At 34.6% G+C, this 13,568-nt stretch overlaps 1 protein-coding gene across 1 annotated transcript in view; it reads right to left on the bottom strand.

Moving 5' to 3' along the window:
* Positions 1-13,568, bottom strand: part of LOC129223382 (cytochrome P450 3A2-like) — a 50,406-nt gene that overhangs the window by 23,575 nt on the left and 13,263 nt on the right. The window contains exons 4-7 of the mRNA XM_054857963.1: positions 13,070-13,166; positions 10,164-10,280; positions 8,315-8,403; positions 6,173-6,318 (exon numbers count right to left, since the gene is read on the bottom strand). Coding sequence (XP_054713938.1) covers positions 6,173-6,318; positions 8,315-8,403; positions 10,164-10,280; positions 13,070-13,166 — 449 coding nt within the window. The remainder of the gene's footprint in view (positions 1-6,172; positions 6,319-8,314; positions 8,404-10,163; positions 10,281-13,069; positions 13,167-13,568) is intronic.

Below are 13,568 nucleotides of genomic sequence, written 5' to 3' on the forward strand. Positions count from 1 at the left end.
ATTATTTAACACAGTAAAAAAAGTCTTTTGAAAATTCTTTGATTGGCGATATTTTGTTTACATGGTGAAAGCTGAGAAACATTATGACGTAGTCTTCGGCTTCAAAAACAGCAACGTTGAAAAAACTGCCAAATGCATCAGCTACGGAAATCTTTCTGCAAAAATTTTGGCGATCTGCTGGTTGTTTGGATAATGAGTAAGTGTTCAATCAGCATAAATAATAATAAAAACCATTAATTACATTAAAGTTCCGTTTAAATGGAAAATCATCAGCCAAATCATGTATTAATTGCCAATCTTGTGCAAAAATCTTACTTCAAGATTTGACTTGAGAAAAGCCTTGAACAATCACGAAAAGCAAAGAAAATCAACAATACAACAATTGTCGCTATCGACAGGGAGTTGAGATGATACACTAAATACTGTATTGAGTTGAGGAAAGCCTTCGAACATGGATCTAAAAAGCTCATAACTCGTTTTTTATTCTTCTTAGAAATTTCGAACAGGTGCCATCTTCAGCAGAAAAATCAGAGCTTTCGATGGACATATAATGTAAATATGTGCAAGTATTTTTTCATCCCAATATTAGAGAATTTATACAAAAATTGTGTTTTATTGACCCCTAAGGGGGTTTTGCCCCCCATAACGGGACGAAAACTACCCTATGTGTTATTCTGATGCATAAGCTATATTATTGTAAAGTTTCATCAAAATCCGTTCAGTAGTTTTTGCGTGAAAGAGTAACAAACATCCATACATCCATACATCCATACAGACAAACTTTCGCATATATAATATTAGTAAGATGAATGTTTGTCTGTATGTCATCCATGAACTCAAAAACTACCCGGCAGATTTGGCTGAAACTTTCACCGTTTGTTATTTTTGGTACTGGGAATGTTTATAGACCAGTTCGAAAAAAATCCGATCGATAGTTCCTTTTTTATTCCAATTTAAGTCACAATCCATTGGATAAATACGAATAAAATTATCGGCTGCAGAAATTAATTCGCGTGAAAGATCTCATTGATAAGAAGTTAGCCGTTGCCATTTTTCTTGAGTTTGAACAAATAAATTCTTTCTTTATTGTTTTTTGGCTTTTCATGCAACGGGGGGATTTAAAACTTTTTCTATTTGATATTTTTAGCGATTGATTGATCTTGCAAACTGCGTGAGTACAAAATTTGAGTATAGTCACGGCTTCACTTGATACCTGGACCGATTATTATGAAAATTGCTATATATATGTATTTTTCCACGGAGAAGGTGCATAATATGCTCATTGAAGCCACTCGCCACCAGGTGGCACTGCAGAGTAGCAATTTCTGCCCCGTTCAACCGATTGTCATGAAAATCAGTATAATGATGTTTTTTTTTTTTTTTTTTTTTGTTGGCGTAGCAACGCGGGTCGGGTACAGCTAGTTGTTAGATAAAATGAAATGGTGCCCCAGGAAGTTAAATGAATTTCAGTTGCTTCTTTTATTCACGAGGCACCAAAGGCAATAAAAAAATACCAATATTATTTAGAGCAGCAAATTTGCGCAAACTTATGTATTCATATTCTACGAACCATTTGGGGAGAAATTATAGAATTGAATTTAACTAAAAATGTAAGATTAAAAAAAAAAATCCTATTTTTCTTCCAGTCATTCCTTCCAAATAGAATAATCACGACGCCACTCGTGTTAGCTTGCAACTCCCGTTATTGGTCAATTTTCTTTCGTGCTTTATTTCTTCTTATTTATTTTGTATCAATCGTTTTATTTTTATTCACATAGAGCACTTTAGTAAATTCAAAATATGTAGGTTTTTTATTTCGGGATTTAAAATGTTATAGATAAAAACGAATAAACGAATATATGTTTCATATCCAAGTTAAATGACTGGATTCAGTAGAAGCCACAAAATAAATAAATCTAAATACAGCGCCGTGTCCCCGTTTAATCTGCAAGACCTTTTTTTTTTTTTTTTTGCAACCGTTAGCCCTTAATACATACCGTAAAATGTTCCAACTATGGGCCACTTTTCGATGTTTTCAATGAAAATTCGGTGTATATCTTTGATTTAGAAATTTGAGAACTTTAGCAATGGTAGCTATACATCTCGTCTCTCGAATGAAATGTTTTAAAAAATCTAAGCTGGAAAAAAGAGGAAGAGGAATTTTTCCCCCGTGGCTCATAGTTGTACCCCTTCTGGGTACAACTATGGGCCACCTCATTTTAATCTAGAAAACACCAAAGTGAAAACTTGATCTGGCCTATTGTTGTCTGAGACTACATGTTGTCCTCTTCTTGAAACTGTATAAAGAATTTTTTTATTCCTTTATTTACCTTTTTTTTTTTTTCATTTTTTTTTAGACTTCATCATCACTTGTCGTTTTGAGTGATAAATAAAGTTCAGCATGGTAAACGTAGATAACGTTCATTATTACCTGCCTAGGTTTTGACATAGAAACATTTGAAAACTAGACAAGTCTCACCAACTAAAGGCTAGGTACTTACCTATACATAAGTCTCAGAAAACACGTAGTTCTGACAAATTTCAAATGAGATCAAAAAAGAAAAAAAAAAAAGGAAACTAAAATGCGAAATCACATTTCTTATTTCAAATCTCATCAAAATAAATAATTTTTAAAATTATCTCAGTTTGTATTTGGTCCAGTGTTCAGTCAGCACCTTCTTCAAAAACTCCTAGTACGGACTCATGAGTACGGGCGATAGGGCGACCCCCAAGCCTTCTTCTTTCTTTTCTTGCCATTTAATGGCAAGAAAAATGCCATTTAATGGCGTCATATTTTGTGTTATTTATTGTAAATAATCGGATTATTTACAATAAATAACACAAAATATGACGAAAGCATCCCTGCAGAGGATAAAATGAAGCTCTAAGCCACTAAAAACCGTGAAAAATAGGTGGCCCATTGTTATACCCCAACATTCCCATTTTCGATAAATGTTGAGAGCTTGTGAAAACTAACAAGCGTCTTAATTCATAACTGACAAATTAGTAAAGCAAATCTGAACTCACCAGATCTTGGAAAACAGTTTTAGTGATCTGCCCAAAGGAGACTTCTGGCTCTTCCACGAGTGAGTCGAATCACGCACTAAGAATGACTAAATTATCTGAGGCTTACAAAAACAATGGCAATCTCTGATGAAGCGTCTTTAACTACCTTAATGGTTACACTACCTGGTGATTTTTTTTTTTTTTTTTTTGGAGCTCGTTAGATCGGAAAATAGGCCACTAGAGAGCGAAATCAAAAGCTGTACCGTTTTACGGTACTTCAAACTGAAAAGTGGTCAAAATAAGACGCAGAGTAAAAATATTAAAAGTTTGAAACGAAAAGAGAGAGAGAAGACGAAATCTATTTTTTTATATGGCCCCCAGATGCCTAAAGTTACATGTACAAAAATATCACAAGCATAAAAAAATTTAAAAAAAAAATTACAATAAAACAAAATAGAAACATTTACGACAAAAATTCAAAGCGATATTCGAGTTCAAAGTTCAAAGGGACCGTGCTGAAAATGAGATGGCAATACACATATCGCTTTACCAGAAAACACGGCTTATTGTAAATATTGGAGTAATCATTTAAATTTTGATGTCTTGAATTCAAATTATGTTTTTCGCAATTACGGATTGCGATAGGACCCCACTCGTTGAGTTCCTTGTTTCTACAAAAGGACTGGAATGGAAATGGAGAAGTGATTCGCGCCCGTCATATTATGGCTTGTGAATTTTCTAGATTAGGTAATGCGAGGCATATTCATAAAACGAGAAATGGTCATTAGGACGTTATAATAAAAATCTGGTTATAATGGCAAATGTTCTCTCGTCTACTCATCAAAAATTGAAATTTACAGTGTTTATTTTCATGGTATTTTTATTTCTGATCAATCTTAAATGATATTGTGTGTGTAGTAACCTAGAAATCTTGTATTTAGATGAAATTTAGCGTTTTAAGTTCATCTTTATTGATGTTTTTCCTGAAAAAAAAAAAAAGTTATAAAATCCCTTTTAAAAGTGAGCCTGCTGAAGTCAAGCCTAGAATGAACGCAAATGTGTCCTCATTATAAATATTAAAACAACTCGCTTGTCTTATGCTCTTGTCGTCATGGTAATGTAAAATCAGAAAAACATCACCTTTGATCAAGTGAGGCAATAATAATAATGTAACGGATTCGGTGCGACTTCCACTTTCTTGAAATGAAGACACAGTTCTTGATAAAAGCACAGGAAATTTATTTACACTATGTACAGGAAAGATCGTCAACAACTGCTAAATTATTCATCAGCAATTAAGCAATTATCACACAACACCGTAAACTCAACGTTTACACACGTATTTACTTCCAAATACGAAAACAACCCAGCGAAATGCCTCGCTATAAACAGAGCAAATACACACTCTCAGTTCGAAATCCTCAATCGAAACTAACTGTTTATCCATCGCTAACGGCTTAAATACACCGAAAGAAATCTCTCAAATATTCCACACGCTTCTGGAAAAACATAGACCGTTATCAAATTTTATCAATGAACAAAAAGGAAATAAGGGGGTCATATACTTTAGCCATATGAAAAGGGGGTAGTATATTCATTACGGGAAACTATTTACAGGTTACGTTACTACAATAATTACTATTTACAGGATTTTGTAACAATAATTTATAATAAGCAATCCTGATTACTAGAAAAAAAGTGTATAATTTTATTCATTTCATTGCAATTCTTTTTAAAAATGCAAATGTTGTACTGTCTGCATCGTGAAAACACTACAAAAGCTATTTTAGAGAGAGAGAAAAAAAAAAACATTTAGCTGCTATATGGCCACTGAAAACCAGAAATGTTAAGTTGTATTAAGTCACAGATCGCAGCGTTTCGTATCTCGGTGAATATTAGTCTTATCAATATCGTTTTTTTTTTTTATTATTTTTTTAAATGCTTGTAATTTTCCTAAACAAAATCATGTGGATCCGGGGGCCGTATAAAAAGTTAGATTCCATTTTTTAAAACTTTTTTTAAAAATCACTTCAAACTTTCAATATCTTAACTCTGCATCGCATTTTGATCACGTTTGCAATTGGATGTATGCATCTAGGACTAACGGTTAAGAAAACACAGGTGTTGTGGCTTGGGGACTCGCTGTATGTATAAATGGATACTTATTTATGTGTATGTGTGTGTATATATATGTATGTTCTTCATACAAATCCACACTTTAGGTCGGATCCACGGCAAATTTGGTACATTGGTCATTTGATGCTCAAGAATTCAAACTTGGTTTGTCTTACACAAATTCAGTTTAAGTCGGATTTTTTCCAAATTTGGCCCAGATGTCCTTTTATGCTCAGGAATCACTTGGGGGGGGGGGGGGGAGGGTTCGCCAGAAAATTCGCGAAATGGGATGTTTACGCCTATTGATGATTATGATTGAAGTTTTCGAACTAGAAAAAAAGTCAAAGAGATCAAAATTTAAATTTTTAGCCATAAAATTGCTATTTTCTACACGCAGACGAGAAATTTTACACTTTTTTTTTTAAATTTAAGTCTGGTTGTTGAACATGCATCACTTGGCATAACACACAAAGAAATTAAAAACAATAGCAAAATAAAATTAAAAACTAAAAGAAACCCCGACTGAGTAGCAAATGTAGAATCATGAAGGAAAACTAAAGCCTTTTAAAAGTCTTTTGCTATTAAAAATCAATTACCCTTTTTCATTTTTTAACAAATAGAAACTGGCAACAATGAATTCGGTTACCAATCGCGTGAATAAAGGCTTAGCCGTATTTAAAACCTGCTTTAAAAAAACGTTATAATTCGAATTCTATATGTAACGTGGAAGTTCCAAACGTGTCCTATCAGACGCAGAAAAACAATACTATTTATTTTGGTTCTAAAGTTTTAAATTTTAAAATATTTTTTCCACCTCAAAAATTGCGAAAAACCTTTTAGAGGATTTTAATTAATATCTTCGTCAATTAATGTCATCCGAAGATGCAACCTAGCTAAGAACACTCAAGATCAACTCTTCTTTCGGACAACTTTCTTTTTCAAAATCGGTTCATCCGTATAGGCAGTAGAGTGTCAAACACAGACAGATACACAGACACGTCTAACTTGTAACCTCCTTCCTTTGTGTGTCGGGAGTTTTATAACAACTTACAGAAAAGAACGATTCTCCAGCTAAGGTTCCTAGTAAAAACGTCTCTCGCAGCTTTCACGAATTTGTTTTCCGGATCATTATGGGAATCGAGCTTAGTGGAAAAAGCAGAGCTTGCAATGATGTCCATTGTAAAAGCACCATAAATCCTATAAAAAAGAAAATCTGATGTAGTCGATAATCATTGACTATACGAGTAAATTGCGGAAAATGTAACTTGGGGATGGTTGGGGGTCGTAACGCTGCAATACAGATCTGCGCATCCTTTACAATGCTGCCAGGTTAGGCTTGCCTCAACTACAGTTTTCGTCATATTTTGTAAGTTCATTGTTTGTTTTTTTTTTTTTTTTTTCATAGTTCAAGTCACTGTGCTCAGAAGTAACTTAAACTGACCAAAATATTTAGCGTGCATTTTAATTTTTAGAAAAGTTAAACAATAATTAAAGCAAGTAAAATTTCTCCTCATATGTTTGTGCAGTTTACTCAGTCATCAAGATCAGTGTGGCAATTTGCAGCCCGGTATTTCATTAGAAACTATTGGAACGTTTTCCCTTTTTTTTTAAAAAATGTTTTTAAAAAATGTTGAGACTTATCGACTGCTCTTGAAATTTGAGGTATGTCACGCAACACATTAGACGAACTTAAAGTTCATGAAAGGATTTTTCGAGATTCGATATAATATAGAAAGCGAAAGACTTTCGCAATGAACCACGTACTGTTCGCCTCTGAGAAGTTGAGCTATGCCTTTGAGCAAGTCTATTTCTTTCAAAGGAGAGCTGTCAGTAAGAAGAGGAATTCTTGGCGCAGAGTTGGGCTACCACTGCAACCCTTTCGTTGGCGAGAAAATTCTGTACCGCTTGCTACTTCTTACCTGAATAGTAATATTGTTTGCCAAATGGACAATAACACTACAAACTAAATCCTCAAGTTCTTAAGCCGTTTTCCTCACTCCTATTTCAACTAATGGAATTGTTTAATCGGTCGTGCAGCGGAGCTCAACTTGCCAGAGGTGGACAGTAATCACTCTGTGTCACAACAAACGAAAAGGAAATTTGCATTTAGATACGGGTCGCGCATTGCCTGTTACTCAGTGTTCTCAATTTCCTTACTTGCGCATCCCGAATGATCAGTATTGCCTTTTTCATACAGACGGTGACGGCAACAAATCCTTTGTCACAAATTTTCAGCAAACGTCAGTGGTTTGACGTAATTGCATTAACAATTCTTCGTACCATTTTCTCTCTCATTATTGAGCAATCATGATTGCTTATTGTTCTCACTTGACTATTTTTGACGTTCCTTTGATTTTTCCCATCGCCACCCTCCGCACCATCACCGTCGACGGGCTCCTCACGATGCTGCACCTCTAGCGAAAGCCGTCTCCAGGTTGCTTTCATATCCTACACACACGTGCATACATACACAACTACACACACACACATACATACACCTACACACACGTACACAAACACATACACACACGCATACATACAGACACCCACACATACACACACAAAAACATACACACACACATACTCACAACTACCCACACATTCATGCCTGCACACAGACACAAACGCATATGCCTACACACATACACATACCCCCCCTCCCCACAGACACAAACACACTTGCCTACACACACATACACATAACCCGTACACACAAACACATACCCCCACACACAAACACACACGCCTACATACACACACTCGTGATTGCGAGAAACATAATTTGAATTCAAGATGTCAAATTCAAATTAATTTTTATTTTTTTTCACTCAGAAAGCTATTATTTGTTGCTTAAACTGTGAAGTCTATTTTAACTGACGAATTTTCCTGCCGTCGTAATAATGACAAAACCAGAAAATAACTTTTACAGATGCTAGTAGAGCTATTGTAGAGATCAGGCTTACCTTTCTTACAATTGGAATCCAAAAGACAGCTTTGAATCTACTATTTTTAAAGCATTAGCATTTCAAAATGAGTGATTGCAGTTCTTGTGGTTATAATGTAAAAATAATTAGTATGAAATTGAGTAAGTCTTTTTTTTTTATGGGTAATTTAACAAAATAGTTGCGCTTCCTAACAATACAATACAAAAAAAAAAATAAATAAATAAATAAATAAAACAGCACAGTCTTACTTTTTTAAGTCAACGGGTTTTCCTTGTTCCGCATAAACTTTGTGGTTATTAACACACGTTTGGGCGCATTCCTTGAAAATTTTCACCATCTGAAAATGCATACAGAAAAAAATATAAGAGAACAGCTGAACCAATAAGATTCTGGAATAATTTCTAACCGTAAACTCGATGAAATATAATTAAAAACTGTAAGCCTTATTTTCCGTGATGAAACATTATATTCTCAAATATGGCAACTAGTGCTCCTAACCAAAACTTCACATTTTTGTCAGAACTGATTTCCGTAAGGAAGGGATGGAGTTGAAACATCTCAGCTCCTTTGTTAGTTCTTTCGTTGGTTCTATTGAATTTTTGGGAGCAAGAATCTTAGTAGGCTATACTGCACCAAACGATTGTTAAAAGGTGGAAGAAGATGCCAAAAAGTTCAAATTGTCGCAGGAGTTAAGGACATAAAACTTATAGTATATTGAAAGGTTATGACGAAAATAACTCGTAAACGAAGGTTTAAATTTTGAACAGCAAGCGAAACCCTTTGTTAGAATTATTTCAAAAAAAAAATAAATAAATAAATAATTTTAAAACGAGCTGATGTGTGCATCACATGACTTCCTTTTACTCCAATTTAATGTCATTTCCCCATTATTCGCTATTTTAATGTGATTCAATATTTATTCTCTAAATATCACCAACAATGGCCAAATTGAAACCAAAAAAAAAAAACTCCGCCAAATTTGTCGCCAAGTTGGCGACAAAACTTGGCGACCAAAAGACTGGCGATATATCGCCAAGTGTCCGACAAATTATAACGCCACTTGAGTTTACATCGAAATTAACAATGATTTCCCCCCAAAAAGGTGCAAAAGACCCCCTTAGGAACATCCGAAAGCAACCAAAAGGGGAGGTGCACAACTAGACCCCACTACGAGTCTATGTACCAAATTTCAACTTTCTAGGACATACCATTTTTGAGTTATGCGAGATACATACGCACATACGCACATACATACAGACGTCACGAGAAAAGTCGTTGTAATTACCTCGGTGATGGTCAAAATGGATATTTCGCGTGTCTATACATTCTTAGGCACTTTTCCGCATGTGGTCGAATCGAAAAAAAAACTCAACATTCATTTGGGGGTGAGCAAAATGGAAATTAAGGGCGATTTTTGAGTGAAAATTTTTTCGCGAATACAATACTTCCTTTTTTGTAAAAGGAAGTAAAAATATAAATAAAACACAACTTTATTTATGTCACTTTATTATGTTACTAGTGGCACCCGCACGTTTTTGCCCGTAGTAGAAAATTAAAAGGTCTTTTGGTTTGTCTATTTACAAATAATGTATGATGAATTTCTCGCCAAATGGCTTGCCCACGTTACGGTTCCACTATATGATAACTTGGTAATTTACTCGCCCATCTTATGATAATTTTGCTCGGGAAGATGTTCTTAAAATTGGAATAGAAAAAGAACAAAATCGAATTTTCGAAAAATCACTTCGAGGTGCACACCCCCATGCTACAAACTAATTCTGTGCCGAGTTTCATGAAAATCGGCCGAACGGTCTAAGCGCTATGCTCGCCACAGAGATCCTGACAGACAGAGATCCGGACAGAGAGAGATCCTGACAGACAGAGAGAGATCCGGACAGAGACTTTCAGCTTTATTATTAGTTAAGATTAATGCAGTCATAAACACATAAGATCGTAGTCGTTAATTGCATTTCGTTTAACTCTTCCACTCAAGGCATAAATTGATAAATTAATAATGGTACTTTAATTTTTTTTTTTTTGAAAGTCAAAAGTTTTAAGCTCATAATATATGCAGTTATACTAAAAATACTCTGTTACCCTTTTTATTTTTCCTGTTGTGAATGTAGGAGTAATAACTGTGCGAACTCTTTTCCAATCTTCTCCTTTGAGTATAGAAACCATGCTGTCGAAAAGTTTATCTCCCACCAGGAATCTCTAAAGGAAAGAAAGCGTCTGTTACTTTATTTTTTAAATTGCAAATGAAGGAATAGAAACACACATAAGCACAGCCTAACTTACACAAGGGCACACAGGGAAGCTTCGCAGGTCTTCGCAAAAAGGGGGCCAATGAAGATGTACTTTCAGTATCAGAAATGCCATCAGAATAAATTTTAAAATACACACCCCAACGCAGTATTATATTGATACTAGCATTCCCGTACCCGGCATTGCTTGGGTAATGGAATTAGTAGGGGTTAACAGTGCTTGGTGCACCTAGTTTCGAAAATCCCCTATAATAATTACTTATTACCTATAACTTTTTCTAATTTGGGGAGGATCCCGGGGCCCCTGGACTCCTTACATTATATGCCCTTGTCCTTAACCGATCTTTAACTGTTATTAACCATCCTTTTAAAGTATTGATTATCTTTGCAAATACAGGCCATCCACATTTTATTGATATACCTATGTTTAAGCAATAACTTCTTTGTATACAACATTTTTAGTTTTTTTTTGGTGCTAAAATTATTAAGCTGCTTGATGAACTAACTGACTTTGGAGCAAGCTACATAACATTGGCCGTGTGAAAAAAAGTCTTCTCTTAAATCGGTCCCTGCTACTTTTAATGTCTGTCCTTGTGACTTATTAATGGTTATTGCAAAGCAAACTTTAACAGGAAACTGCACTCTTCTAAATTCAAAAGGATAGTCCGCCTGTGATGATGTTCTTAAAAACTTCGTTTCTAGTTTTGAAAAAATGAAAGCAATAGACACAGCGGCGTACGCAGACAAATCAGTTCGGGGGGGGGGGGGGGGCTGAGCTCGAAAGTCTTTGAGCTGGGGGGGGGGATACTTATGAACTGGTAGCTAAGAAAAGTTCATGTATCGCTTTTCTGATATCAATACGAATGTAAGATTTCAAAAATACATCATAAAAAAAAACTTGTTCTTTATTATAATTTTTATAATTAATTTTGAAAATTTCGGGGGGGGGGCTGTAGCCCTATCAGCCCACCCCCTGGGTACGCCACTGAATAGATAGACAGAAACATTATGATTTGACTTGAGAAAAGCCTCGAAGAACCACGTGAGAAACAAAAACAATATCAAATTTATAGTTCGCTATCGACCAAAAGTTGAGATGAAGTACTGAATAATGATTTGAATGGAGGAAAGCCTTCGAAAATAAGGGATTTGAATTCAATGACAGGTTTTAATTTCGCAGAAATTAAGAGGTTTTAATTAATTTCTCCTGAACTAATTGAGATTTCGAAAAATCCTTTCTTAGTGGTTACTTTCGTAATCATGCGGACATGCCTGCCAAATTTCAAGTCTGAAGCTTCAGCGGTTTCGGCTGTGCGTTGATATATATATATATATATTTATATATATATATATGTTATCTCAGGACATTGATTTTTATATATAAGATTTTAGTAGAGAACAAATGCTTATTTGAATATATTTTGACTTGGGGTTTTTTAACCATTAACCCCTTCAGACCTGGTGTCCGGTATACCGGACATACACTTTAAACAGCTCCTAATCATTTAATAATTGATTTAATTAGTTGATTTTTTTTGTAGTTGACTCTTTACATTCTACTTATTATAATCTGTGAAATAATTTTTCGTTTTGGGATTGACAACACTGACATATAAAGATTGAGAGATAGAGAGTTGCTCATTTTTCCAAACATGGATTTTCATCTGAAAAGCGAGGTTTTTTTCCTGATTTTTTAAAAAGTATATAATCTTTATTTAATTGTTTCAAACGCTTATATTATGATTTATAATTGTTTGTAGAACATTTTATAATGAAGTTTGTTCGGTATTTTATCGTTTTTGTATATGAAATATTGATTTCAAATATATAAGTCCGGAATATTGAACGTGCCATAACTCTTTTAATTTTTCTCCTACAAACTCAAAATTTTGTCTATAAGATACCCTTTTCCATAGTACACTGTGTACCAAATATCAACATTTTTGGTCCAATATTTCATAATTCCGACTGAAGGGGTTAAATGACTAAATTTAGCATCAGTTATATTGCGATAAGACCTGGACTTACTGGAAATAGTCACTGATAAAAATTTTGAAAGTTTTACACACATTGTTTCTTAAGTAAAAAGTTATGAAATGGTTACTTATCAGTCATCTCCTTCTCGCTTCCAAAACGTGTGAAGGAGTACTCCTCTCAAACTTTTCTTTATTTTTAAAGAATAATGTATTAATAGTTTTCTGTGGAATGTGAACTTGAACCTTTCAAACTCCACCATCTCCTCATCTGAACGTCCGTGGTTTGACCTCGATTTCAACAGATCGGATATCTAATATTACGATTTTGTAACTCGTTGTTGTTTTCACGCTATCATGTTGCTAATTTTTGGTAATATTTGTAAACTTGGCGTTTTCCCCGTTCATTTTCAGTTACAACCCCTTCAGTTTTGAAACTTTGCTATGGGAACAGTGTTTTTGAATTACTTTTGTCCACAACATGAGCATGGATCAAATCATAGACCTTTGGGAAAAGAATTTCTATTTCCTTCTCAGTTTTGCAAGTGACCGATAAGTGCTAGATCACGTGACAAGATCGTTTTAGTTTCTAACAATCAGCAAGGAAAAAACACTAAAGATACCAGAGCAATTCCCACTATTTTGAACAACTCAATACAAATGTTGGTTTTTGAAATCTTGCTCTCGTGAGTTATTAGTGCGCTATCGAATCCGCCAGCCTATGGTATCTAGTCCTTTCAGGACTATGGATTAAATAGATACTTACTCTTCGTTGTGAAAACGATGCGAAGTCTTTAACCATTATGTTCCTCAGCAAGGCCGGATCTGCAACTGATATAACAGGTCGAGATCCTTCGAAATGCCTAAGTAAAGGAAACAAATATTTAAAGATATTTTTTTTAAATCACACGTCTTCATCATCATATTGATAGATCCTATACATAGCGAAACGAAAGTTGAAGTAGGAAATAAAAAATATTGCTCTTATTGAAGTTAAAGTTAAAATCCATAAAACATCTGATATTTTGATGAATATTTCCCTAATGTGCAATGACGAGCTCTATGGAGGTGAGGAAACTGGGAAAGTGGTGCTCAAATTGCGTTGTACGAAATATATATAGGGTTGGTTGGGGGAAGTGGGTCACTGGGTTAAGTGGGTCTTTCCCCTAAAACTGAAAAAAAAAGTATTGTTTTACTACTTTTTTACACTGATCGTGTCACATTTCATCAAAGTGATTGGTTTTGCATGTTTTTTGGGTTTCATG

Source organism: Uloborus diversus, chromosome 5, assembly GCF_026930045.1.
Source record: "Uloborus diversus isolate 005 chromosome 5, Udiv.v.3.1, whole genome shotgun sequence".
Lineage (NCBI taxonomy): Eukaryota > Metazoa > Arthropoda > Arachnida > Araneae > Uloboridae > Uloborus > Uloborus diversus.